Source organism: Cyanistes caeruleus, chromosome 3, assembly GCF_971803275.1.
Source record: "Cyanistes caeruleus chromosome 3, bCyaCae1.hap1.1, whole genome shotgun sequence".
In the NCBI taxonomy this organism is placed as follows: domain Eukaryota; kingdom Metazoa; phylum Chordata; class Aves; order Passeriformes; family Paridae; genus Cyanistes; species Cyanistes caeruleus.
In genome coordinates this window covers 90,473,078-90,499,295 of record NC_141703.1, presented here as the reverse complement: position 1 = coordinate 90,499,295, position 26,218 = coordinate 90,473,078, and the positions used below count along the sequence as shown (strand labels likewise).

The window sequence follows — 26,218 nt, the reverse complement described above, 5'->3', positions numbered from 1 at the left end:
CATCACATCTATAATCTTCAGGGAGATGTTGGCACCCAGGTAACCTTGCTTTAGTACATTGCACACATCAATACTGAAATTCTGCCTGCTGTTGTGGGTCTGCTCTTGACTCTTCTAGAGCATGTTTGTGCTTTCTTTGAATATTTCCCGAGATCAGGATGTGTTTAGCTGTTTCAGGCACATAATAGGTTGCTGTTTCTTGTACAGAGTAATGCATTTTCTACTATGAATTGCATTTACCTTCCACTGGCCAATGCATAATCAGCACACAGATGTATTTCTACCAGCTCATTTTCCTGCTTATCATTTTTGTTAGTATTTCATGGCAGCTGGGTCAGCAGTCCAGCAGAAATCAAATTGGTCATTGATCTTAGAGCAGAGCTACTGCAATGGCAGCTGAATGGCAGCCCTCAGAGATGTGCCTCACATATGTGAATCTCCCTGGCTCTGTTGTCACACTACAGAAATGCTTTGCACTGGAAGACTGTGTCATGTACCTTACCATCCATTACACAGCTGTACTTTCCTTCTGCAGAAGAGATCCCACTGGGAAGTGAAATGGTGTTGTTCCTCCAGCATCTTCCACACCTGCTCATAACCTATATGTTATCCACCTTTGTCTCTTGCATTGTTTCTGTGGGATGTGTCCTGGATTATGATTTATTATTTGGTTTTCCTGCTTCATGAAAACTGTTAGCTCTGGCAAATAAATGTTTTTCTATTTGACTTGCCACATGTCAAAACAATCAGCCATTGTTTTGATGCTGCTTTTTGTTCAGTTGAACAGCCCATGCCACTCTTTCCCTGAGTATTCCCTGGGTTTGTGTCTTTGGGCAAGCTGGAGTTCACAGGTAGGATCACTTGCAGGGATCTTTAGTGAGACTCACTGAGAGTTTTGTTGTTGATATTTCTTCCTTTGCCTGTGTTTATTCTGCAGGGTATGTTTGCATAAGCACCAACACATTGTAACTTCCCTAAAAGCAGCTCTCTCAGTTCTTACTGCACTAGGGTTACTCTACTCACCGAATACATCCCAGGCTTCCCTATATCAGGGGGATATGGGTGTGTTTACCCACAAAAGGGTATCTCATTCACTACTTAACATTTTACTCCAGTGAGATGTGAAAGGGATAGCTTTGACTTCTGTGTCCATGTGCCCCATAGTCAATGATGATAAAAAAATCAAAGCAGAAACACTTCCTTGCAGGCTAGGGCACATAATTTTGAGACTTGAAGCAGACTACCCCTGCACCATTTCTGCAAGTTGCTTTCTTTCCCTGTAGTCTCATTCTTGCTCTAGATCTCACAGGACTGCAGGAAGCCATCCTCTTCTATATTGCCACATACTCACTGGGTAAGAACCAGAAAGGTTTCAGCTACAAAAGAGAAGTCTCCTTAGGGATGAAGACATCATTTTACAAATAGCATTAAAAAACATGTGCAAACTGACTTAGCAGTTCCTCCAATATTTCCTTCCCACTTCAACACAGACTGCTACATCAGAAAAGATGTCTTTTGCTGGATCCTCAAAATCACTCCAAATGCTGCCCAAGGAACTGTGAGCCCTCAGCCCCAAACAACAGATGGATAGGTTTCAAAGGCTGGAGTCTCCACTTTGTCTAGCAGCTATTTTATTAGTGCCAAACAGATGTGTGTGCAAATGCCTCCTGCTGGAAGCAATGCCTTTGATCCCTGATATCTAAACTATTCACTGGTGGAAGGAGTCAACAACCCAGGTTTAATAATGAGTTATAGTTACCCATTTCTTTATTATTCCTTGGATCCTCTCCAAGATGAACTGATGGCTTTGGTAGATCACTTGATAGACAGAATTAAGACATTGGCAGCTTCTACAAAATATCCCAAGCTACAGAAACAGAAATCTTCAACCTCTACCCTTCAACCCTGAGGGAAGAATGATGCAACACACTATTGTAAAAGGATCTGAAGATGATCTTGCTTATTAACAGATCACAGAAATGTGTCCTAAACCCTATTGATTTCTGACCTTTATTTGACCATAAATGCTACCCCTCTTGCCCAGCCCTGGGAAGCACCTTGAGGAGTGGCATGATTGACCCTCCCTGCTTATCCACCTGACACGGTGCACTTTCATGGGCTTACAGAGGATTCTCTGCATGTGACACCACTTCTAGGCCAGAAAGAAATATCTGTTGTGTATTGTGTGACTCCAGAGTGGCAATTCAGACTTGGGAACTCCTACCTCTGTCTTGCTTTGACAAGCAATATTACAGGGTGAGCGATCCAAAGAGCTTGCCGAGTCTCACATACAGGTCAGTGCCTTTGTTTAAACATTCAACACACTTCTTCCAACTGCCTGGCAAAAGGAATGTGTTTGGAGGTGTAAATGATTTTGACAATTCAAGTGTTGTGTGTTAATACACTGATCAAAACGCTGAGAATTTTCAGGTCAGGGCACATCTGTTCATCTCGGCGATCTTGTTAAGAGGTAAACCCTTATAGCCTGGGAGACACCGAGGAAGCATTGCAGGATTTCTCTGGCAGGATTCCTTTCCAGTATTAACTAGTGCTGGATTTTCACCACAGAAAGATTCCTGTCAGGGCCTTAAGCACTAAACAGAGACCTCAGCAGATCAGTGTTAAACCAAATGGGACCAAAAAGGCCAGAAGCGCCTCCACACTGTTTCCCAGCCTCAGCACTGATGAATGGCGAAAGTCGACAACCATTCATCAACATGGCTAAATGAATGCAAGGAGTTTAGACAATGCTAAAAGAGGGAGCAGAGTCATGGGGCCAATCTGCAGAGCTATTCTTGCTCATGTGAGCTTTGGGTCAGTTCCCTGCCTGTGCTGCCGATTCATTAGATAAATCTGGGCACTTCTGAGGCTAACGGGAGGTTTCCTGTTGTCTGACAGGAGTTTGGCTTTAAATTGTCATTGCCTTCCCTGCTAGGGAAATATGGATACTTCTGCTCACTAGGGAAGCTCCCTTTCGCTTGCACCGCTTAGGATGTAACAAAAAGCTAAATCTCCCCGCCTGGGTGCAATGCAGCTTGTCTATCAAGAAATATCCCTGAGAATAAACACTTCTGTTGAGTTGCTGCACTTCATTCCTAACAAAGCAGAACAATTTGCATTACAACTCAGTTGTTTTAGAAGACAATGGGTGAAATCTGGAGCTTGACACTTGGCTTTCACTCAGTCTGTCTTCTGTGGGACTATCGCCAGCTAAAGAAGGGACAGAAGACAGTGTAAGATACAGTAGTACCAACAGTGCATTTTTAGAGTGCTATTTGTCCAAAGGCTTCAGAGTGAGTATATTTATAAACTCAGGTAAAGCTCAGGGAAATCACTTGAAATCTTTGCATTGACCTTAAGTAGCTTTTGGATCAGTGACAAAATAAGGAAATATGAGGGCTCTGGAAAATTCTCACATGTAGGCAAGAAGAATACTCTGTTTCCTCTTGGAGGATATGGGGAGGAATGGAGGCACAAAGGTGAAATGGCTTGTCTGGTGCTGCTCGCATAATCTGAGACTGACACTAGGTAAACAGATCTTAGGAGTACTGAGCATGGCATGAGGATGTGTTGATATGAAATGGGATAAACTTCAAAATGTAAATTCAAATTGCTTCAAAAAGCTTTTCAATCTAAAAAAATCCCAATGTCTCATATGGATTTGGTGTAGCATGAATTAAGGAAAAACTTATTTTAATTGAATCTAAAAAGTTCTCTTGGCTACTCTCTCTTCCATTTCTGCCTTTCCCCTCCTTCAGTGTCTTTGTAGCTGTTATGACATAAATAATTACAGATAACTGGAAATGGAACATAAATAATCCCAATTTGAACTCCAAAGAAATCAGCAATTCATGAGTGTATTTAAAATAGTCTTGCTTAGAGGCATTAATGATGGATGGATGGATGGATGGATGGATGGATGGATGGATGGACGGAAGGATGGATGGATGGATGGATGGATGGATGGATGGATGGATGGATGGATGGATGGGGTAGCAAAAGGTATGTTCTGATGTGGGGTGAAAATACCTTAGGTTATCCAGATCTGGCTCCAGAATTTCCTGGTTTAGAGAAAAACTAAATCCCCAGACCTAAAATCTAGGAACTGACTTCCTCAAGTGTTTTGGTTTCTATATAAGACTGACCTGCCTCTGATCACAGCTCTATATTGACTCAATTGACAAGTCTTTATTGACTTTCAAATAGCTGAAAATATAGACCCTTGTCTGAATTATGGAGTCTGGTTCCTTCTTTTGGTACTAGGAATATAATTTAACTGATCATATATAATGTAACTGGTAATATAATTTATGTGGTCATGATAGGCCAGAACATGACAGAGGAGAACCTAGGACTCTGGTCAGATGACTAAAGTTACAGCAAATTTTGAAGAAGGGGGTGTTGAATTTTACCTCAAGTGTTGAATTCCCTTTCCTGGGAGGTGTTTCATCCATGATGGCTGACTGCTAGTTTTCCTGTCACCCCCCATGGGCAAATCTGTGGTTCTCACCTCTTGACTATTTGCTTGTAGGTTTAACAGTGCATCTCTGCCAAAAAAAACCCAAAGAAAAACCAACTCTCAATTTCTATTTTTGCTTTTACCCTTTCAGTCTACATAGACATAGATGTAACTTTTCTCACTTAACTTCTTTCTGTTGATTTCTTTATTAGCAAGTATTAAACTATAAAGAAGTTTGTATTGAAGTCCATATGGCACATATGATAAAGTTGTTTCGAGTGGCACTGTGGACTAATCACTTCCCAACTGTTCTCCACTCATGAAGAGCAAAAGCAGCTCTGCCTGTATTCTTAGCAAATCTTTCCTTGCTTTTATTGGCAATGCTTCTGTTTTGGCAGCAACCTGTCAAGTTTAGAGCTGGCAACCACAGTTTTTTCGCATTCTCAGATGAAACGTAGGCAACATGTTTTCTATGAAAACACCCTTCCTACTCTTCATTAGTGCTTCCAACATTATTGTTCTTGGTACAGAAAGCAAACATTGGTAGCTTTCCCTCTCCTAACACTGTAACTTGAATGGAACAGGGCTGAACTGACATGAAGTTTTTGACTGAGAAAAAATGTTCAGTGGAGAAACAACAAAGTTCCGCTTAGCAAGGCCAGAATGGCTGAGTCTGTTATGCAAGTGCATACCAAGTCTAAGAGCTGTAAGCTGGTTTTGAATGAACTACCAGGTCCACACTGCGCCATGCAGAGATACTCGATTCAGAGAACTGGAAATGTTATGGTGTGTTAGCTTCACTGCACCATGTTCCATTCATGTCCCATGCATCTCTTTCAGCTCCACAAACTGATCCTTAAAAACACATTCCACAGGAAGTAAAGCAAGTCAAGTCCAAGAAGTTTGGTTTCTTTTTCCACTTGGTATAAAAAGCATGGCACACATCTGAAGCATCAACAGGATCAGGATACTCTTTGATTGAGAAATGAGCTTGTGCTTACAATCTTTGTTTAAAATCCATCTGGCTCCCTGTGCATCTCACAAATTATTTGAAATTCAAATCCCTGTAGGGACTTTATTTTATCCTCCTAGATCTGTCTTGTCCTAATGTCTCTACCCTTACTGCGAGTTTTCTACCTTTGGTCCCCTCCTTGCAGGAAGGTTGCCAGCCCAGTCTTTGTAAAAAGACCCAGGACAATGGCAGTCCACAGCTGTATCTGGAAAAAGATCTCACAACATGTTCCAGCATTGCTGTTGACTCCCTGTGCAACTCACAGAGCTTAAAAAATCAGCTTTGCTCATGGCCTCCATTTCCCTCAGACTCCTAAAACTGACTTTGGGATTCTTGCTCCACTCTAGTCCCTAGGACATCTGGTAATTTAGGGTGGGATTCAGTTCCCCACACTCACACATGAGGATTTAAAAAATAAACTGGGAGGCAGTGAGGAAGTTAATCTCTGCTGAGAAGCTTGGAGCCCTCTCTGTTGCCCACCCTGGGGTTAGGATGGATATCCCAGCCCCAGTGAAGAGTAACGCAGCTGTTCACACTTGTGCTTCCTTTTCCCCTCCAAATGGAGCCTCTGCCCCCTCGACACAATGCACTTCAGTGACTGCAATCATTAAAGGCGTTGGAAATAGGGTCTGAGACTTATGCAAACTCCTGCCTCAGGTGTCATGACCAACGAACCGATCAAAAATGCCAGCTCCTCTTAGAATGCCATCCCTGAATTCATACCCCACGGCAGATCTGTCACACAGTAGCCAAACATGTTAATACAGCTGAAGCCTTTAGGTACACTTGTACCCTCTAAACTCAGTGGAGTTGCTGTCATTCTCCAACTGTTCAGTGGCCTAGATGAAATTAGTTAGGAGTCTAAATGCAGCTGCTAATAAAGACACTGTATTTCCACCTCAGAAAAAGCACTAGCTCCCTTTGCTACCAGATGTCCTCCTTGGCAGTTTGAGTCAATGAGGAGCTAAGTGATGCTTAGCTGAATGAACCCAGTCTCCAAGAGGAGGCCTTAGGCCCTGAATGTCAGTCGTGGAAACTGAAGAAGGGAAGTTCTCTATTGCTGCTTCCTACTGAGGCTTGGAGTTGATGTCAGCCCCTACTGATGTTGTTTGTCACCAGAATATAATAAAGTTGCTTGTGTGAACTGTCCCCTGCTCAGGAAACTTCTTTCCTTGGCTCCACACAGGTCTCTTGGAGATCAGTCTGGGGGTGGATCAGCAGAACAATCCTATCAAGAATTGCAGGGTCTGAGGCCAACTGACAAGTACAGCTTGTGGATAACCAGATTTTGGGGAGAAGAAATGTGTAACCTACCTTCTCTGCCTGCTTGTTACTATCAGGAAGAATAAGAATGGGAGACCAAACTCAGCTGGATGGATTCCAGCTCACAGTCCAGAGCTCCCACAGAAGGAGGAAATTGAGCAGGAAGATTGCCTACAACCTTTTCTGAGTAGTCTCTTGATACAAAGGCTCTGCTTAGCTTGAATTCAGCCCCATTGCTACCTTTGGCAGCAAAAAAGGCTTTTACTACATTTATATTAAGAGTCCTAAATCCAATTGCTCCAAACAGCCAGCTCTGGACTGAAAGAAGTGCTTTGGGAGCTGGTTACAGAAAATCACACATCTAAGAACATTCTATGCGCTTTCTCCCTGCATTTCCAGCTGAAGAGCTTTCCCAGGTAGTTCTTCCTCTGTGCACTGTCCCAAAAGAACAGCAGTTGTAACAAAGCAGGCAATCTCAGAGAGTTGGGGCTGTTCAGCCTAGAGAGGAAAACACTTTGGGGAAACCTTAGAGCACCTTCCAGTAACTGATGAGGGGGGCCTAAAAGAGAGCTGGAGAGGAACTTTTCACAAGGGCATGTAGTGAAAAGCCAAGGGATAATGGCTTTTGACTGAAAGAAGAGAGATTTAGATTGGATATTAGGAAGAGAATCTTTACTCTCAGGGTGATGAGGCACAGGAACAGCTTGCCCAGGGAAGTGTCTCGGTAAAGAAGATGCTCCATCCCTGGAAGTTTTCAAGGTTGGGTTGGGCGAAGCTCTGAGCACCCTGGTCTAGTGCAGGACCATGATGGTGGGATCAGAACTAGTGATCACTAAAGTCCTTTCCAACCCAAACCATTCAAGGATTCTGTGAAAATTTACAGAACTACAAGTGGCATGGAAGATGCAAAATGTCCTCCAATTTCACCAAATTAAGAACAAGGCATTGGCAGGTGGTGGGTGTCAGGATAACAACAGGTTGTCCTCTTTCAAAGAACATGCAGTTACAAGGTAGAAATCCATGCTACAAGACACAGTGAACAAAAGAGTGTGCAGGACTTCCAAAGGGAATTGGACAATGGAAGAGAACCTATCCAGACCTACTAGGCATGAGGGCATCAGCTGTGGCTGAACCAGCCACACATTGCAAAACTGGGAAAGGGGCCTGGGAAATCTTGGGGTATACTTTCCACCTTCCCTAAAGTCTTCCCTCGGTATCTGCAACTCGCCAGTGGTAGAGACAGGACTGATCTTTGTTGAGACACACTACAGCTACTTCTATATGAGGTGCATACTAATGATACTGGTGAGGGTAAATGGGACTAGTCAGGCCTTAGAACGAGCTCATTTCAAAGTCAGACAGCCCACCCTGTCCAGCATAGGTAGAGTGGGCTTTCCCTATGACCATATGACACTTACAGGAACTGAAGCACAAGCATTCATGGCCTTTGACTCTGGATTAAGGAAGACATCCAAACCCACCCCCACAGAGGTGTGTAACAACTTTTACTGAAATCCACCCAGAACAGCAACATGATGTTTTGGAGAGGCATCCACATTTCCAACAGACCTAGAAAGTACAGAAACTGTCCTGGAGTTAATGCAGCAAAGTCACCAAGTTTGTTCAGGGAACCATCCACGATTTTCCAGGATTGAAATACTAGTGGAAATAAGATCTCCCTTCCCTTTATCATACAAATCCAGAAAGACCAGAAATGTGGTTGCCTCTTGCTGAATGTATTTTGAATTCCTCAAGAAAGAGCACGTTGATTCAGAAGATCATGTATTTTTAATGTGGAGAAATCTTTCTCTATCTGGAGGACAAGGATGACTCTCAGATTTTAGCATCATCCAGATGCTAAAATGATTTTATCATCATCCAGATGCTTAAATGATTTTATCATCATCCAGATTTTCTAAAGTCTTTGAGTTTGCTGCATAAGAATTGTGTTCTACCACTTCAGTTTTCTAAAAGGATTTCTCTCATGCAGCCTACACTAACTCAAGACAAATTTGCTTCCGTGCAGTAGCCCAGAGACTTAAAAATGTATAAAATTGCCACATGCATTTACCTCCAGGAATTCAGCTATGTGATTTAGACTTTGGAAGGGTCTCCTTCTGCCCTTCTCCTAGGTTTTGCCAACATAAACAAATTTTGCAGCTACTCTGTACCTGCTTATGGCAACGTGAAACACCACAGAAGTCTGGAAAATGTGATCATCATGGCCAAGAGACAATATACTGGTAAGAGAGGTACTTATCATTGCCATGTTGAGGAAGTCAACCCTTTGTTGAGCAGCTGCTGCTCTCACCTCTGGTAGAAAAATGTTCTTTGGCTTTTGTTGCATATTACAGCTCCATGCTGGTATAGTGTGATGTAGTGATGGGCACAGTGACTAATAGTCATAGCAATTAAGAACTAGATCTTTACAAGTCTGAATGGCAAATTTGCATATCTTTTGCCAGAAACATCCGACGAGACTGCTTTCATATTCTGACAAAGATTAATCCAGGCTACTGCATCCAACCCCAGATTTCAGCCGTGTCTTATTTAAATAGCACATTTAAGCAGCAAGATGTGCAAGTTGCTGTCATGCCCTATGCTTCAGGAGACACGCCAAGAGGGCTGATGCTCGAGTGCCGCCCAGCATAAGCGGCTTGCACGGAGCTAATTAGCGGCGCTGCCCAGCCCCGCGCAGCGCCCCGCGCCGCTCCGCGCCTTCCCCCGGCGCGGCAGCGCTCGGCCGCCCCCTGCGGGCCGCCGCCGGCGCCGCAGCCGCTCTTTGTTCCCGCCGCGCAGGGAACCCCCGCCAGCTGTTCATTTATTGATGGGTTTTGTCCCGTCATGAAAAGAGATTTAGGCATCTTCCTCGGTTCCTGCCTTCTGTTGGGTAGAAGGGTTCCGCCCTCCCGTTTGTTTCATCCGCGTCGGGCCAGAGTTGGGGGCCGGGAGGGAGCCTCTGACCACAGAAGGGCTCGCTTTTGCCTTCCTCCCACCCCGCTTTTTTTCCCTAAGTGCCAGTTGCTGAGGGTGCCGAGCAGAAACATGAGAAACATGGCACCAGGGTAGGTTTAGATTGGATGTCAGAAAAAAATTCTTCACTGAAAGAGTGGTCAGGCATGGGAACAGGCTGCTCAGGGAACTGGAAATGCTCAAAACCATCTAGAAGTGGCACTTGGGGACATGGCCTTATGGTGAAGATGGTGGTGCTGGGCTAATGGTTGGACTCAGTTGTCTCAGAGGTATTTTCCAACCTTAACAATTCTATGATGCTATGAAACTGTGCCCTGTATTTCTTTTTTTTTTTACCCATAAATGAATTTTGATGTCAGAACACAAAGATGACTTGAAACCTCCTTTTTGCTTGTGCAATGGGAAGGACCTGGGATTCTCTTTTTCCACTGCCTAGTTGCGCAAGTTTTAAAAGTGTTCTTTGCTGCAAAAGCCAGATTGTGTCACTCTCTCTTCCTGGTATGACTGAGCGAGGGTCTTCCCTTGCAGATATCTTTTGTAGATGCTGTACAAGATCACTTTGAGAACTACAGTTCTTTGGAGAAACAAAGTTCACAAGGCCTTTGTGTCTTTGGAACTCTCCCAAGGTGCAAATCTGTTTGCTGGAGAAATGCCCTACTACTACCACCTAGAAAAATACCTCTTTGTGAAATTCTGGTTATTCACATAATGAGTATCCCCTGCCTCCCATGTCGAGCTAAATACACAGAATCTCATCGTCCATGGATGTTTCCTCTGTTTTGTGCAGAAGCCTAAGGTACATCTACATGGTTCCTTAGATCATACTTTGGATAGCCCTGAGTGAGCCTGGCAGTCCATATAGCACAGTCTGTGCCTGCCCATCAGGTCCAACAAGCAGGGCCTCATCAGACTCTCCATGGTGCTGCCACAGTGCTCCTAGGTCTCCAAACTTCTGATAATTTTGACTTCTTATTATGAGCTTCTACCTTATATTCAGCAGCACTTGGCTGTCTTCACACCTTCCTTTTTGAGGGGTGCTCCTAAATGATCACACTTCTTTTGCAAGAGCAGGACAGGAACAAAAGCCTTATTTGTCAGTTTGGAGTTGCTGTTGAAAGATAAGTTACTCCTGTGATAACCTGCAACAGTGGTGATTAAGAAATTTAATGGGAGGTCAAACATACTGAGCAGAATACCAGTACTGCACTACATGGCACACCTGGGATAGAAATAGCTGCTGAAATCCATGAGGTTAGCCCTACTTTGTGCATTTTGAGGGAATTGTGAAAAAGCTATCACTTGCCGAATGCCCTCTCTGCCTCCAGATCTGGAGGGCTATTGCCTCTGCCAGACAAACCACCTGTAAGTGCTTCTGCTTCCTTCTGTGGGATCTCCATCAGTCTCCAGAGCAAGAGACATGGTCCAAACAAGTCTTTTGCATGCTGGTGATATGGCAGAGAATGGATGGTGTAAATGTCAAGATTATGAGCAGTACTGCAGCCAAATGATGACTACTTGGAAAGAAAAAAGCTTACAGAGAACACATGGGTTCTCTCAAAGGCAGTGTGGCCCAACTGTTCAAGAGAGCCATTTAGAGGTACAAGTATTCACCTTTATGTTTGGCATTGTTATCTCTGCCCCAGCCACTGCTGCGAGGCACAGAGGCAAATCCCACGTCTTAAGACTACTGTGTTTTTTCTCTTTTTCTTAAAATGTCTAAGATTTTAGTATATTTAAGCACAGAGGTATGCTTCATAAACTCCTTTGCTCAACATGAAACCCGTGGCAGTGTTTCTAATGAAAACAGAGCTCCCACTCCAGGATGGACACTGCAGGTAATGTCTAAGTGATGGGAAACTGAGCAGGATTGAGAGTTACAGAGGCTGCTGTCCAAGAAGGTGTTGGTCACAGATGTGCACTTTGGGGTGTGACCAGGGGAGACATCCTGAGAGCAACTATCCACTGCCAGAGATACAGGATACGTGAGCAAGCTCAGATTTCTCAGGAACCTGAACTGGATCTGTTTTGCAACAGACAACTGCCCATCTAGGAAGGGGTAGGGAATCAGCTTTTAACATCATTCACAGTTCAGACAGAAACTCAGTATCCCCAAGCCTCATCTAAAATTGAAAAGTGCCTCCAAAGGAATTGTTTGTTGCTTTGTTTGCAAAAAGTGCAAACAACACATCAGAGAAGCAAAAATGCCTTGGTGGATTGTTTGGCTGCACACTTAGTCAGGGTATATTGTAATGAGCCATATGCTAGCTTTGCATAGTATTATGGGGTAAGCCAGCTGCAACGAGCAGCTGATTAGTCTGGTTGGAAAAAATCTTCATTTTCCATAACAGGGGGCCAGCAAAGGCAAGCATTCTGGCAGATACTGTCAACCCTCTGCTCCTGTCATCATGCTATGGACCAGATGAAGTTAAGAGATCAAGGGAACCTCTGCTTTATTTTCATCCTAAAGGAGGGACCCCTTCTTAGCCCTGCACTTATTTAATAGTAATGGGTTTTATGAACCACAACCCTTTTATGTTCTTATGGAAGAGATTTCCACCACTTTTCCCACAGCTGCCATTCTCACTACCACAGTCAGACCTCAGTCTTTTGCCATTCAATGTTCAGCATTCAGCTCAGCTGATGTGGTGGAAACCTCCTGTGAGGTAGGGGGATGGGAGCCTGATGAGGTGCAAGATCACAAAAGTGGCAACAGGACTGTTAAATGTCCTTTCTGGCCCAAATGCCATCTCTTGCTGTGGCCAAAAGCTAATGCCTACAAAGGAGTATCACAAGGGAGAGTAAATATTTCCTTCAGATATCAGCTTTGAACTATTTGTCTCCTGGGTACTTTTTAGAGTCAGAGGTGTTTCCTTTTTTAGATAAGCCTCAGAGGAATTTTGTACTTGTTAGTACTTGTTGATCCTTCACTTGTACTCACTTATCTTCAGTCATCTACAGCAGCCTGGCTACAGAGCTTCATATGAAGCTCACAATATCCAGTCATGGATGACCTGAAATTTCCTCTGTCAGGAGCAGAACTTCTTTAGATCGCATCTGTGCCACCTCCTGAATCAACAATTTGTGTGGACACCTTTGAATGGGTAAGAAATCCCCAGCCAGAAGGTGGGAACATCTAAAGTTCTTTTAAGGTCTTTTTTAGCAGTTATCGTTGCTTTGTGTTTCCAAAGAAAAATTACCAGCCATTATCAGAATCTACTACAAACAAATATATCAAATTTGGAAACACAACATCTGTGAACCAGAATGAGGTTTTAGCTCTAAAACTCTAAGACAGTTGATTTAACTTTTTTTTTTTAACCTTTTTTTTTTTTTTTTTGGTTTCCCAGAGAGGAACATAGCTTAGGGTTATCCCTTTGCATTTACATGTATCTCGTACTTTGAATGCTCTGGGTCATCATTACATACAGACAGAAAAGGGCAGAATGTATCTGGAACTATCATTTCAGAAAGGCTGGAAAAGAAGCCATGCAGCTGTCTCAGTTTTGAGTTGCCCAGATGAATTTGATGTGTAAGCCTCTAATGGCAACAAACCCATGAAGCGGTAGTAACAGAGCGAAGGTTGGGAGTGATGTGGAAAAACCTAGGGGGCATCACATTTATGGCTGAGTAAGAAGCCTGATTTGCTCTCATTAAAAGAAAAATTCCCCACAGACAGGATTATTAAGAGTATTCTTATTTGGCATGGTTATTAATGAGGAGGAGGAGGGGGAAAATTGTACATAAATGAACTTCACAGATCTGGGAAGATCTGAGGGCTCCATCAAGGAAAGATCATTGGCTAAGTGGAGTGCAGTGCTATTGTTGACCGAAACCTCTAAACATTGCATCTAATCCTCTCCAAAACCACTGGTCTCATGGGACAGTGGTCTTTCATTGCCAGTGAGTGTTTTTTTAACTTGTCCCTATTGCTTCTTGTCCTGTTGGAAGGCAGCACTGAGAAGAGTCTGGGCTCCTCCTCTTCCTTTCCATCAGGTTATTTACACACATTGTGAAGTTCTTCCCTAAGCCTTCTTAGCTTTAGGCTAGACAGTTCCAGCTCTTAGCCTTTCCTCACACAACAGATGCTCCAGTCCTTTAATCACCTTCATGGTTCTCTGCCGGAGTCAGTTTGGGACAGCTGTTTTCCCCAGGCACAGGGCATTGTTACACCGTGTTGATATGTGTAAGGCCAATGCTGTAACTTCACTATGGTCAGTACTGGAAGCTGCAGGAGCCAGAGGTGTTATCTCAGCAGAGATGTGGCAGGAGCAGAGCAGAAGCATCATCTGGAAGGCAGCACCCCATGGAGGTGAATACAGAAAGCTGACAGTTCTTAATTGCTGCCCATATAGCAGGCAGAGCCTTGAGCTTGGGTGGCTGTAAGCAAGCAGGGAGCACAGGGAGGAAAACCCCCAGTCAGGAGTGCTGGAGGTCCCAAGTGAGACAGAGATGACAAGTGCCTGGGGAATGCAGGGTGCACATAGGAATTCGGGAGGGAGGACAATCCTGACAGGGAGCCATGTACCACCTCCTTCCCTAGGGTCTGTTCACCTTCGTTCAAGAGTCAAGGAGGAGCTGGATGTTGATGGTAAAGCTCCTTGTTGCTGGACAAGCTGGAATAAAGCTTTGTTGCCACAGAGTGTGGCTGAACTGGCTAGAGGGGGAAGGATGCAGGGAAGATGAGTGCAGAGCTCCCAAACACAAGAACATGTCTTCCACATCTTAGCTGAGCAATAAAATAAGACAAGTGCAGTTGGGTGAACAGCAGAAAGGTCCTGACATTTCAGAAATCCTTTGCTGTTTTGCCTTTAATCAATCTGTACTAAGCCTCAAATATGAAAAGAAGTGCTTAGGGCAAAGGTGAATTTCATTTAAAGAGTAAATTGCTTTGATGATTGTCAATTTGCCAAGGTTTTTTCAGCACAGAAATGGTATTATTTCCCAGGCTCCTGGCATGGTCCTAAAGGTCACAGCTCACAACAACTCTCTTCCTTTCTATTGTTCATACAATAAAAGCTACAAGCATAAAGATGTTGCTGCTGCTTCTCAGTACCACTAGGTAAAAAAAAAAAGTCTCAACAATCTAAGTTGTTTTGTGTTCCTGGAGCTTTATTGTAAAGGTGTAATGAAAACGGACAACGAAAAGCTCATTGCCATTTTGCAAGATGACTATGTCAATTGTATTTATCTCCTTTCCCTTCTCTATGCAGTAGAGTTCATGCTCCTTCCCAAACCAGTCTCACTACTTCCAAGTGAAAACTTCTACCCCATGAAGGCTCCCAAAATTCTTTTCATAAAATACACTGCAACTACAGTTTTGTGGAGACTGGTGTAATGGAGAAAGAGAGGCATGTCCAGGCATTAAATCAAGAACAGTAAGATTTGTGTGCGTTCAGAACTGACCTCTAGTGGCACCCACACAATAGCCTAATGTCAGATTCGGCTTTTTTTCCCCCTTCCCAAGAGCTGTGCCCAGGTGTGACCTCAGGAGGCACATGCACCTCGCACCCACCTCCCCAGTGCTGAGCCCTCACTGTAAGGGACCGGCCCGAGGCGTCGAGGCGCTGCCTCCCTGACAGCGCTCGGGCACAGCCCCTCTCCCCGCACAGCCCCTCACAGCCCCTCTCCCCGCACAGCCCCTCTCCCCGCACAGCCCCTCTCCCCGCACAGCCCCTCTCCCCGCACAGCCCCTCACAGCCCCTCTCCCCGCACAGCCCCTCACAGCCCCTCTCCCCGCACAGCCCCTCTCCCCTCACAGCTCCTCTTCCCTCACAGCCCCGCTCCCCGCACAGCCCCGCTCCCCGCACAGCCCCGCTCCCCGCACAGCCCCTCACAGCCCCTCTCCCCGCACAGCCCCTCTCCCCTCACAGCTCCTCTTCCCTCACAGCCCCGCTCCCCGCACAGCCCCGCTCCCCGCACAGCCCCGCTCCCCGCACAGCCCCTCACAGCCCCTCTCCCCGCACAGCCCCTCTCCCCGCACAGCCCCTCTTCCCGCACAGCCCCTCTCCCCGCACAGCCCCTCTTCCCTCACAGCCCCGCTCCCCGCACAGCCCCGCTCCCCGCACAGCCCCTCTCCCAGCACAGCCCATCTCCCCGCACAGCCCCTCACAGCCCCTCTTCCCTCACAGCCCCTCTCCCCGCACAGCCCCCCACAGCCCCTCTCCCCGCACCACGGCATCCCGGCCCGTGCGCCTGCGCCAAGGCCGCGCACGTTTCCGCTTTCCCGGCGGCCGCCCGGGAAGGAGGGAGGCGGCCGCATCCCGGCTGCTCGCCCCGGAGCCTGCGCATGAGCACCGCATCGCACCTCCCGCCCTTCCCTCTCCCTCCTCCTCCTCCCTCTCCGCTCCCTTCTTCTTCTCCAGCTCCGCGAGGGCCCGGCCGCTGCTCCGCGCCCCGCCCCGCCCCGGGGATGCGCTGCTCGGCGGCCGCTCGTAGGAGCTGCGCGGCGGGCGGGGAGCGGGATGGAGGTGGAGGAGGCGTTCCCGCTGGTGGGGCAGATGGGCCCTTACCAGGTGTACCTGTGTGTCCTGCTGGCCGTGCTCCTCCAGGTGAGAGGCCGCCCTTCCCGCCCGCTTTTGTCCCGAGGAGGAAGCAGTGCCGGGAGGGGGATGCTCTGGGTGCGGTGGACAGCTGTTCCCTAAGTGTTGGGTGGATGTCCCTGTGGTGAGTGCTGCCCAGTGCGAAGGCTTGTGTGGGAGGGTTTTTGCTGAGGGCTGCTGGTGGCACTAACAGGTCTTCCCCTCTGGGTCTGTCCTGCAGCAGCGTAGAGCGCTTCTGGGGCACAGGTGATCTCTGCCCGAAGGCAGCGCTCAGTTCTGCAGAGTGAATTTGGGGCAAGCAGCTGATGCTCTCTGTGCCGCATTGCCTGAGCGGTTGCGCCTTGTGTCACTCGTGGAGCACATTAGGAGCTGGTCAGGTGAAGGGCTGGCTGAGATTGAACTGAGGTTTCTGTGACCTGGCCTGGAAAGCGTGGACTTCTGTAAAAGGCTCTGCAGGGAATCGTGTGCAACCTAGAGTTAATGGGCTAGACTGGGAATTTCTAGGTGGCGTGTGGCTTGACTGTCACTGATAAAGTGACAGGTGGCCACTGATACCTCTGTGTGCAGAAGCTCTCATGTAACCAGCTGACAGGTGGTGATTGCTTATGGTGCTTTGATTTGCCCTGACTTAACTCTTAGAATACAGAGGCAGTGTCTCTCAACCACTAGGTATTTGGATGAGGCCCTACATTTTGGTTAGTCAGGTTTGTGAGACAGAAAACTGGAACTCTTCTAAGTTTTGTGATAAAAGTGTAGTCCAAAGTAACAGAAGTGCTAGATGAGAACACTCTTCTAGTGCTCTAGAGAAGACAAACTCTCTCTGGAGAGAGAGTTTCAGAGACTGCATGAGCAAATGATGTGCTCTGCAGTCATGTTTGTCACCCTTCAGTTTTGCTTCGTCTTTGTGCATATTCCTGTGAGGACAGGGAAGGAAGACAAGAATAATACGTGTACTGTCACAGTCAGACATAGGACTGAAGTATGGTTTGAATCTGACAGAAGTCTGGTTTGCCTCGTGTTAGCATCAAGAACTTCATTGGCATGAATTCAGCTAGGCTGACAAGTGCTGGGTTGCTTCCACTGAGAGAATTTAATAGTTGCAGGAAGAAAGAGGGGAACTGAAATGTCCTCCCTCCTCTTCTGACCCATATTTTGTACGAATCAAGAACTTTCAGTCATGAGCTGTGAGACTGAAGATGTCTTCTCCTGGCAACCCCTACTTCCCCTAGACTGACCAAAATACTAAGAAACTTTATGAGATGACCAGAGTAAATTCGGATGCCCAGTCTTGTTGGATGGGAACTCTATACTTGGTTGTAAAGTTATGGTGATAAACAGCAAAAGCTTTGTAGGTTTCTATTTCCTTGTACTGTTTTTCTTCCTATTTTTTTTTTATACTGATTTTAGCTGATTAATTCTTAAAATTAGACATTGCGTGTTCTGCTGGCCAGCTGGCTAGAAAATGTATATGTTCCTGAACATTAGGAATTAAGGAAGCAATAGTTACTTCTTCCAATGGTGGTCATGTTCTGGAATGAACTGCAAACCATGCCAAGTGCTTTTGTGTTTCCAGAATTTTTAGTATGGGTTATTTGTTCTGTAATGTTTGTGTTCTGTTCGTTTGTTTTGTTTTTAATGGCTCAACTTGCATTTCTCCTGGGCGAAGTAAACAGAAAGATCTTTACAAATCCTGGAACTAATTCAGAATAGCTAAAGAAGAAACAATAGCAGGTTTACAGGTCTGCTTATTTTCTTCTAATGTTATCTTTAATTCTTGAACTTTACCAAAGAGTATCATCCTCTGACTGGTAGGTTTTCTTTACTTCATGCAGGCACAGGAATCTGTAAGGAGTTTAGATGTGAAGCATTTTGTCTTTCAGTTCATGAGTAGATGTGGACTTATTCAACTGGTTCCTGCTTGGGTGGTTGATTGCTTTTTGTGTTCCTTTACTGGTGCCAAGTTACATAATGTGTCACTGGGATGTGCGAGAGCAAGGCTGAAGGCAGGTTCCACGACTGGTGTTAGTCTTTTGTCTGGTTTATCATCAACCTCTGGAGGATGGACCCAAAGGTAAGTAGTCTGTCTTGTGTGTGTGATGTAGAATGTAGATCTAGGTAATCATGTGCTCCTGTAGTGCATTAGATATAGCATATGGCAGCAGAATGAGAACTCTTGGTAGTCTATATCACTGGTTGTGCCATGATTATTCCATTTTACTGCTAATTTTTCTGTCCCTTTCCATGTGCTCCCTCAGTTGGCCTATATTTTTATGTTGGCCTGTTAGTATAAAAAATATTTCTACATTCTTAAGGGTAAGAATACCCGGTGTGAAAAATATTTATCTGCTGTGTCAAGTCCCTTCATCTTTGTTGCCAATATCCAGAGCTTAGACTCTGTGCTTTCCCTTCACAGTAAGATTCCCAGCAAGTGCACTTGCTTTCCTTGTAGGCTTTTTACTTTTTCATCTCTGCATGTTACTAATCTCTTTGAGTTTCATACTTTATAAGTACTTTACTTCATTTTAGTGTTGGTGTTTTTTAATATAAATTTGAACAGTAAGCTACTTCCACTGTGTAGCCTTAGTGTTACACCAGTGTTATCTGGTCTCTGAATTCTCATTACAGACACAGTTTAGCTCACAGAATTTCTTTGAGTCAAGCTCTACCAAACACTCCTGTCCATAGGGGTGAGTCAATTTTCAGGTGGGCTTGGGTGAACTGGTACTTGATATGTGGAATGAGCTTACTGACATTCTGGCAAAAACCTCCAGATTGCTTGCAATTAGAAAAATGTTTTTCTATGTTTCAGTGTAAAACTTTCAAGTATATGTCTTGTGGGCTTCTTCATTCATCTTCTCTGATTTCTATTATTCCTCTGCTACCTGCTGCTGTTTTTCATTAACCTGCTGAGCTGTTACTGTATCAAGGTATGCCTGGCTTATTCACTACCAAGTTAAAAGGAATTTGGAAGATTTTTAGGCATATTGTGTAATAATGGTTGCTAAGTTTATAATGGACTGACAACAGTTAATGTAGAGAAATGTTTTTCCAAATGACATGGAATTACAGAAAGACCAGACTTACCTGAAGAATGTGCACATTGACTAATGATGTGAAATTAAGGCTGGATTAGTCTTGCATTTCTAGTATATCTTTAAGAAAGTGAGGAAGATACAAAGGGAGCTGATAACTCTTAAAATACTTAGGACTTTATTTTGAGCTGAAAGTAAGTACTTGATACCTATTGATTACTGGAAAGTTTGTTGCAACCTTTTGAAGAAATTATACAGAAGGATTAGTGGTATTATAGTAGTCTTTTGATGTTTATTTAGTTTGTGTAGCAACATGAGACAAAACCCCACACCTTGATCAGCTGCTTGAGAGCACTCTTAAAAACATACTTAAAAATAAAAAGTTTCTTTGTCTCTTGTGGTTCAACATATGTGGTTGAACAAGTTTGGCCTGTGTCAGTGAATCGGAGCTACAGGATTGCCCAAGCCCAGACTGAGAATGGAAATGTGCTTTTACTCTATCTCTACTGAAAGGCTTTAAAAAACATGCTAGCATTTAAAAGAGAGTTTTTGTTTGCACAGCTGAAAAAGGCTTTGCCTTAAGTTGAGTAATGTGCATTGCACAGTAATGTGGATAATTACCAAGGGTGGTTGTTCCCATCCATCTTAGGAGCTCCTTACTAACTGAAAGGAGGATTTAAAAACAGTTAAGATGGTTACATAAAGTTGCTTGAATTATACCTTTTCCTTAAACTCTCTGTGATGCAGTGCAGCTGTAATGAGTGGTGTTGCTAACATCATTTTACTGTTGACAACAATACCATGTATGGCTTCTGTTATTACAATATCCCATGCAGAAGGATGGTCTATAATCATCCCATCTGCACAAATGTTTTGAGGGAAAGCACATTCTGGGGCATGTGGCTTAAATTAGGCAGGCTCATTCCAAATCTTTAGAAATAATTCATAAGAAATAGTGTCTGTCCTCAGACAGGATGCAGATGTGATCATCCTATCACAGTTGCTTAACTGTTTCTTGACATTTCTTATCTATGTCATGAGACATCACTCTGTGGTCACAATGACAGTAATGAAATATTTTATCAGTGTATCTTCTTTCAATACTTATATTTGCTTGACTCTTTTAAACTTTTCTTTGAACCAGACAGAATTGATCAAACATTGAACAACTTTTTCCCAGTCCTTGATGATGTATGCTATTTCAACTTTATCTGAATAGGAAGAGCAAAACAAATTGGAAATGTAATGAACAATTTAATTAGGAGAGGGATATTTCACAAATTGCATTACAACTCTGGTGTAGTGTGCTGCAGTTGTTCCAGGGGCATCATGACAGGTATGGTGTTTACCCGAAGTTACTTGCACTATAAGTTAAACACAGTTCCAGTGTCTGTAAGGTAAGTAAGCAAGGTGGCAGATGTAAAAAGTATTTTCAGAATTTCTGTGTAATATTTTTTGAGTTTGATCACCTCTGTATTTGGGTTTTTTTCTGTATGTGGGAGAGGTATGAGTTTTAAAGTCTCTCAGATTCTCAATAGAGCAGTTGCAGAATGTGTGTCAGACACATGCAGCCTTCTTCCTGGAGGAGAGGTTTCAAGTGTGGCATGAATACAAACATAAAAAACAGGGACCCAAATGTTTTTCTTGAGGAAAGTTTTGTATTCCCACATCTTTTTGTGCATTGTATCTTACTCAGAACATGCTTATGCTGGAGGACGGTGTTGCTTTCCATGTAAATATGATGAAGGCTTTTAGAGTACTTGTATATAAATCCTTGTTCTGGCATAGCATACTCCTGTTTGGGAGGACAAATAAATGAGGTAGGTATGAATATGTAAGCTATTGATGCATAGAGATGTGCTGCTACTCATTTAGCTAAGAATGTTTCTATCTGAAAGTTGATGGAACTTCTAAGTGAAGACAAATCCTACCATTTACTTCAATGGTAGGTGGGGAAAATCTTTCAGGAAAAAAGGTAGTTCTTTGTTCATGTGTGACATTTGATTTCAGTGGTGCTAACTAACAATTCTTGGTCTGTTCGTCCTTCTCTCAGATCCATAACTAACTTCCTTGAGACAATCACCTGCCTTAAATGATCCTACATTTAGAACCTTAAAAACATGAATGCAACTGATGCAGACATTGTAGTATTTTTTGCAGAAAACCTGAAATAAGAATGCTGGGCTGTGACATGCCTTATTAGCAGTGGGGTGCTTAACTCTCAGGTATAGTGCAGAAGTCTGGATGCTAACAATTGCTTCCTTTCTGATTAATTTTAAAAAGCTAACTTACTTCTGTTTGTTTTTTCCAAAAAGAATCCCTGGTGGGGGGAAGTTAAGAATATGTAATCAGCTGCCTGTGCCTTCATCTTCCCTTGAAGTTATGCTGTATCTTAATCAAACCAGTGCATCATTCACATACATTTATCTGCCCTTCATTTATCTGCAAGAGTATGGTTAGAGCAAGCTTAAGGTAGAGAAGAAATGTGAGCTGTAACTTCCAGCCCTTCCCTTCTTTAGCTGTATATGAACTGCAAATCACATGCAACTGAGCTTGTATTTAGGTGTTAAGTGCCATTTACAACTGCTGGATGTTATTGCTCTTCTAATGATCACAACATTCACTCTGACACTGAACCACACATTCTGTGCATGTCTATCTGTGTAAACACCTCTACTCAGCTTCTGCAATTTAATTTACAAGACTGACTTCAGCTTCTGTGCGGATCAGTCCAAGAAGTCTGTTCAATGTGCTGTTGTAAAGACCTTAACAGAACTATTGCTGTTGGGCATAGCAAGAAGCATGAATTTTGGGAAAGGCACAGAGCAGACATTCTGAAGGCTTACCAACAGAGGGAAGGTAGAAGATTATTTTGCCTGTTAAAAAATAAAATAAAACCCTAAAAGCAAACCAAAATCCAACTTTTTTTTTTTTTTTTAAACCAAGAAAGGTGGCTACATGGTGTGTAGAGTGAAATTATCAGAAGGAACTTGCTCTGGGAGTCTTCACTGGAGCTGTGGCTGCATGCCTGGATTTTTGCAGTCTTTTTAACAACGGGAATGGAAGGTGCCTGCAGGCACTGTGTCAACAGTGATTGTCGTCTTTGTACGGGCTGTGGGTAAAACATATGGGGAGATGTTTTCAGATTATTAATAATAAAATTGTTATTACATAGAATATTTGGTAGAATGGGATGGTATTTGGACTCAGTGTGAGCTGAAGCAATCCCATCTTCTGCTATTTGCCTTTCAGCCTGGTAAACTACAATCCATCTATCCAATCTGTCCTCTGAGCACCCTTGGAATAGAAGCCTGGGAGTTAACAGGCATAATTCTACTGGGTAGCAAACACTGTGGGTTAAAAATATTTGTGTTATGACACATTATCTCCCCTTCCTTCTTTCCTGCCCCTGTGTACACACAGTCTCTAACTCGCCATGTTTTGTAGGCAGTAAATTGCCTGTGTTTTTCCACTAGCAATATCAAGGCACTCCTCACTGACACGTCTCCATTTTAGAGGCTCTAAATTCCTTTCCTCTTGGGTGAGAGAATTAGTAGCTGTGTAATTGAACTCAGAATAGTTGTTTCCCACTTGCATGAGAGACTTGCTCTTTATTTCTGACATAGATAAAGCTTTGTGTTCTCAAATGTCCTTGTTATTTTAACTTCAGTAGTTAATATAACTACTTCTTTAAGATAGTGCTTCTTGTGTATTGTTTGCATTAAGCAAAACCTGTTTGCTTTTTCCAAGTGTTAGCCCAGTGGGACTGGAGTCCCTCTGGAGCAATAACATCTGTTTTCTAGGTCTTGTCTGTTTACAGTAAGATCTCTGACTAAGTTTGAAGTTTAATCCAGTTAAATGTTGCGTTCACCTGGTGATTTTCCTAATCGTGGTGGGCTCAGGGTGAAAGGGTCTTAAGAATTTGCCTTGGAAGGCTTGATGAAGGTTTTGAGATCCTCATATAAGGAAGGATGGAGAGAGTTGTGTGTATAGCTTATAAAACTTTGTGGTGTGATGTTTAGTTACTGGTGTCTTAAGAATATATAGAGTTCTTTAATATCTTTCAGTTTGTAGACCCCTGACAGACTTCCTCCTGTACAGCTTATGCTCTTTCACAGTAAATAGAAGAGTGCTGAAACAGTTTTGTAATTCTTAATTATTTTTCTGAGCACTTTTAAGAAATATTTTGGGGAATTCCGCAATTCCTGTAGTCTGTAAGCTGAAAATCAGTGGTTTAGCAAGTTCCATGATGAAACTGGGAGAACATATTTTTTCAGTTCTGGAGCATTGTGTTGCTCTGAAATAGTAATAAACAGAAGACATTTTTCAGTTTATAAAACCCCATAAACAAAACACAAGTAGATCTAATTACTTTCCCTCAGATAGGTCCTTAAAATGAATAAATATATGAAAGTAGCTTATACAAATGTCAGCATTGTCTTTTAGTCTGGATACTTACAGAAAATTTTTGGAAGTAATCAGTGAATTACCAAGTTAAATGCTTTAGCCAGGAGTATGCTTTTCATACAGTCTTAGCAGAACTGCCTCTCTGAGACCAAGATGCTCACCCAGTATTCCTTGGCAGTGTCCCAAAACGTCATGCAAAGGTGAGGATTTTGATCTCTTAAAATACTGCCTGCGACTCAGATAGTTTTATAGCCAACATAGGCCAGAAAGTACAAAGAGAAACAAAGGCAAACATGAAACACAGACAAAAGAGTAATCATGCTTGTGGAAGCTGGACTAAACCCTGCCTGATACCTGTCAGCCCACAGTTCCTGCTTTTTTTTTGCCAGCAGTTGCTGACAGTTTTTTCATGTTACCTACTATTGGAATGGTCCACTCCTGGGCTGCTTTGCATTATATTCATAAACTGGAATAGGAACTTACAGCACTTCTTTGCTTTATTCTTTTCTAAGTCCTTTTCCTCATAAGAAGAGAGGAGTAGCACTTTTGATGTGATATTGGTGAAACTGCATAGCTTGACTGAGGAGTTGTGGCACTTGATTGCACATTAATCTGGTCTGACTTCCTTGAATATTCCTATTAAAACAGAGGTAGTATTAATAGTGCTTTTTGTAATTTTGGTCCATGTGTATTGCCTTGGTGCTTTAACTCATCAGTCTGTGAGCTTTCTTTTTGCCTTGTGTTTTTAAAGGCAGAAAAATAACACTTAATTATTCATGTTCAGAGACCGGTCAACCTGGGATGTGACTGAGGGTGCTGTGTTCCCGTGGCCCTGTCAGACAGAGGTGTGTACACAGGAGTCACTTGGAAGGATGTTGCAGAAAGCTCATCCAGGGAAGGTTTTTGCTCTTCAGACGCCAGTGCCTGCCCATGAAGAGTAAAGCAATCCATGTCTGTGGATGGCAGCAGTCACCTGACTCATGGGTAGCCAGGCTGAGTGGGAGCAACAAACCCCTGCTGCTCCACTTCCCACCAAAATAAAGCTGAGCATGAAACAGAGCTGAGACGTGTGTTTGGGTACTTGGAACAGGAGGGGGAAGCTAGAGGGGCATTTTCCACAATGTAGGAGGCAAGGCTCTGCTGTGCAGTGTTTGTCTTCATTGTAAGATGTTAAAGAATTTCCAGAATGAAGTTATGTAAGACAGACTGGACTTTCTGCTGTGAATTCTGGAGGCCACCGATTTCAGGCTTAAAAACTCTAAACTGTGTAGGTTTTCTCTGTTTCTCTGCAGAAACCCCAAGTTCTTTCAAAATATGTGTTCACTCTGTTGTTGATAAGTCACAGGTAATAACCAACAATGGTTACATCCTGCATGGGAAGTATTTCCTGTCAGAATGGGCCTGGGCTTGGTGAGTGACTGAGATGCCATGTTCTTCTGCACATGGTGATTCTTTGCTTTAACTGTGACAGCTTTTCCTTTTGTCTCACCGTGTTCTCCCTCTTACCATGCCACCAGGAAGGGAAGGATACTTTCATAGAGGAATGTGTTGTCAGCAGCAAATAATAATTTTGCACCAAGAAGATGCTGTAGGGCTTTTCTACATAGGAGTTATTGTGGAGAAAAAACAATGTGAATTTAAAGCCAAATCATCCTTTGGAAATTACTTGGAGCAGATGACATCATCAGATTTTCAAAAATTAGGTTGCCCTCCAGCTTTTCAGCTGCTTGTCATGGGTTCAGAAGAAATTACTCTAATCCTGAACTGTAATCATCTCTTTATCAAAAGCTTCTACTAGAGCAAGGTCATTCATTGTTCTTCTTAATTTCTGTCTTTCCTCAGGGTGCAATTTTAATGTTTCTGTATTCAAAAGGTCAGAAGTTACTGTCTTACTCATTATTTTGTTCTGCAATGAGTGCTTCAGATGATACTTGTCTAGAATGACCAGGCTAGTTGGGAATTACTGATGAGATGACTAAAAAAGGTTGAAAGCTCTTCTTCCCAGAATTGAAGTCTTGCTTTTGTTTTTTCATTTGTACTTCATAATGGTAAATTATGAAGTCTAAAAGAGTTTCTTAAATTATTCTTGTGTTCATTTTCACTATACACAGATGAAACTTTAAATTCATTCTCCCCCTTCCCTGCTAGTGTTATTAGAGATTCTATGTCTTTCTTGAATGTAATTTATTACAAAAAGCAGCATCTGGAAAGCTGGTCAAAGCATGGCATTTCTATTAATATTAATTTTACGTTAATTTCAATATCTGTTAGTGAAATAGCTTTAACTGGCTAACTAAAATCCCTTCTACTTAGCAGGGAATGTGAAAGTTTACAGGCTATTAGGGCATTACCTTTTAATAAATTCCCTTACACCACAGTCTTCTAATTTAGGCAGACTATAAAATTTTAACCTGAAGAGAATATTAATAAACAGGAGAAACCTCAACTAACAGAATGCTAAGCATCTCATCATCAGTGACTGGGAGCTGGTGCCTTGGCCCTCTGTGTTTGGTATTCATCTTGATTAATACAG

The 26,218-nt window shown here is 43.4% G+C and overlaps 1 protein-coding gene across 4 annotated transcripts in view; it reads left to right on the top strand.

Moving 5' to 3' along the window:
• Positions 1 to 15,225: 15,225 nt before the first annotated feature.
• Positions 15,226 to 26,218, top strand: part of SLC22A15 (solute carrier family 22 member 15) — a 40,099-nt gene continuing 29,106 nt past the window's right edge. For 3 of the 4 annotated variants that reach the window (XR_015284970.1, XR_015284968.1, XM_086882820.1), the window contains exons 1-2: positions 15,226 to 15,559; positions 15,758 to 16,255. Coding sequence is in view for 1 of the 4 variants with exons in the window: in XM_086882820.1 (XP_086738946.1) it covers positions 16,169 to 16,255 (87 nt within the window). In the remaining 3 variants the exon portion in view is untranslated. Of the gene's footprint in view, positions 15,560 to 15,655; positions 16,256 to 26,218 lie in introns of those variants that run through there. The other variant, XR_015284969.1, reaches the window with a different exon arrangement.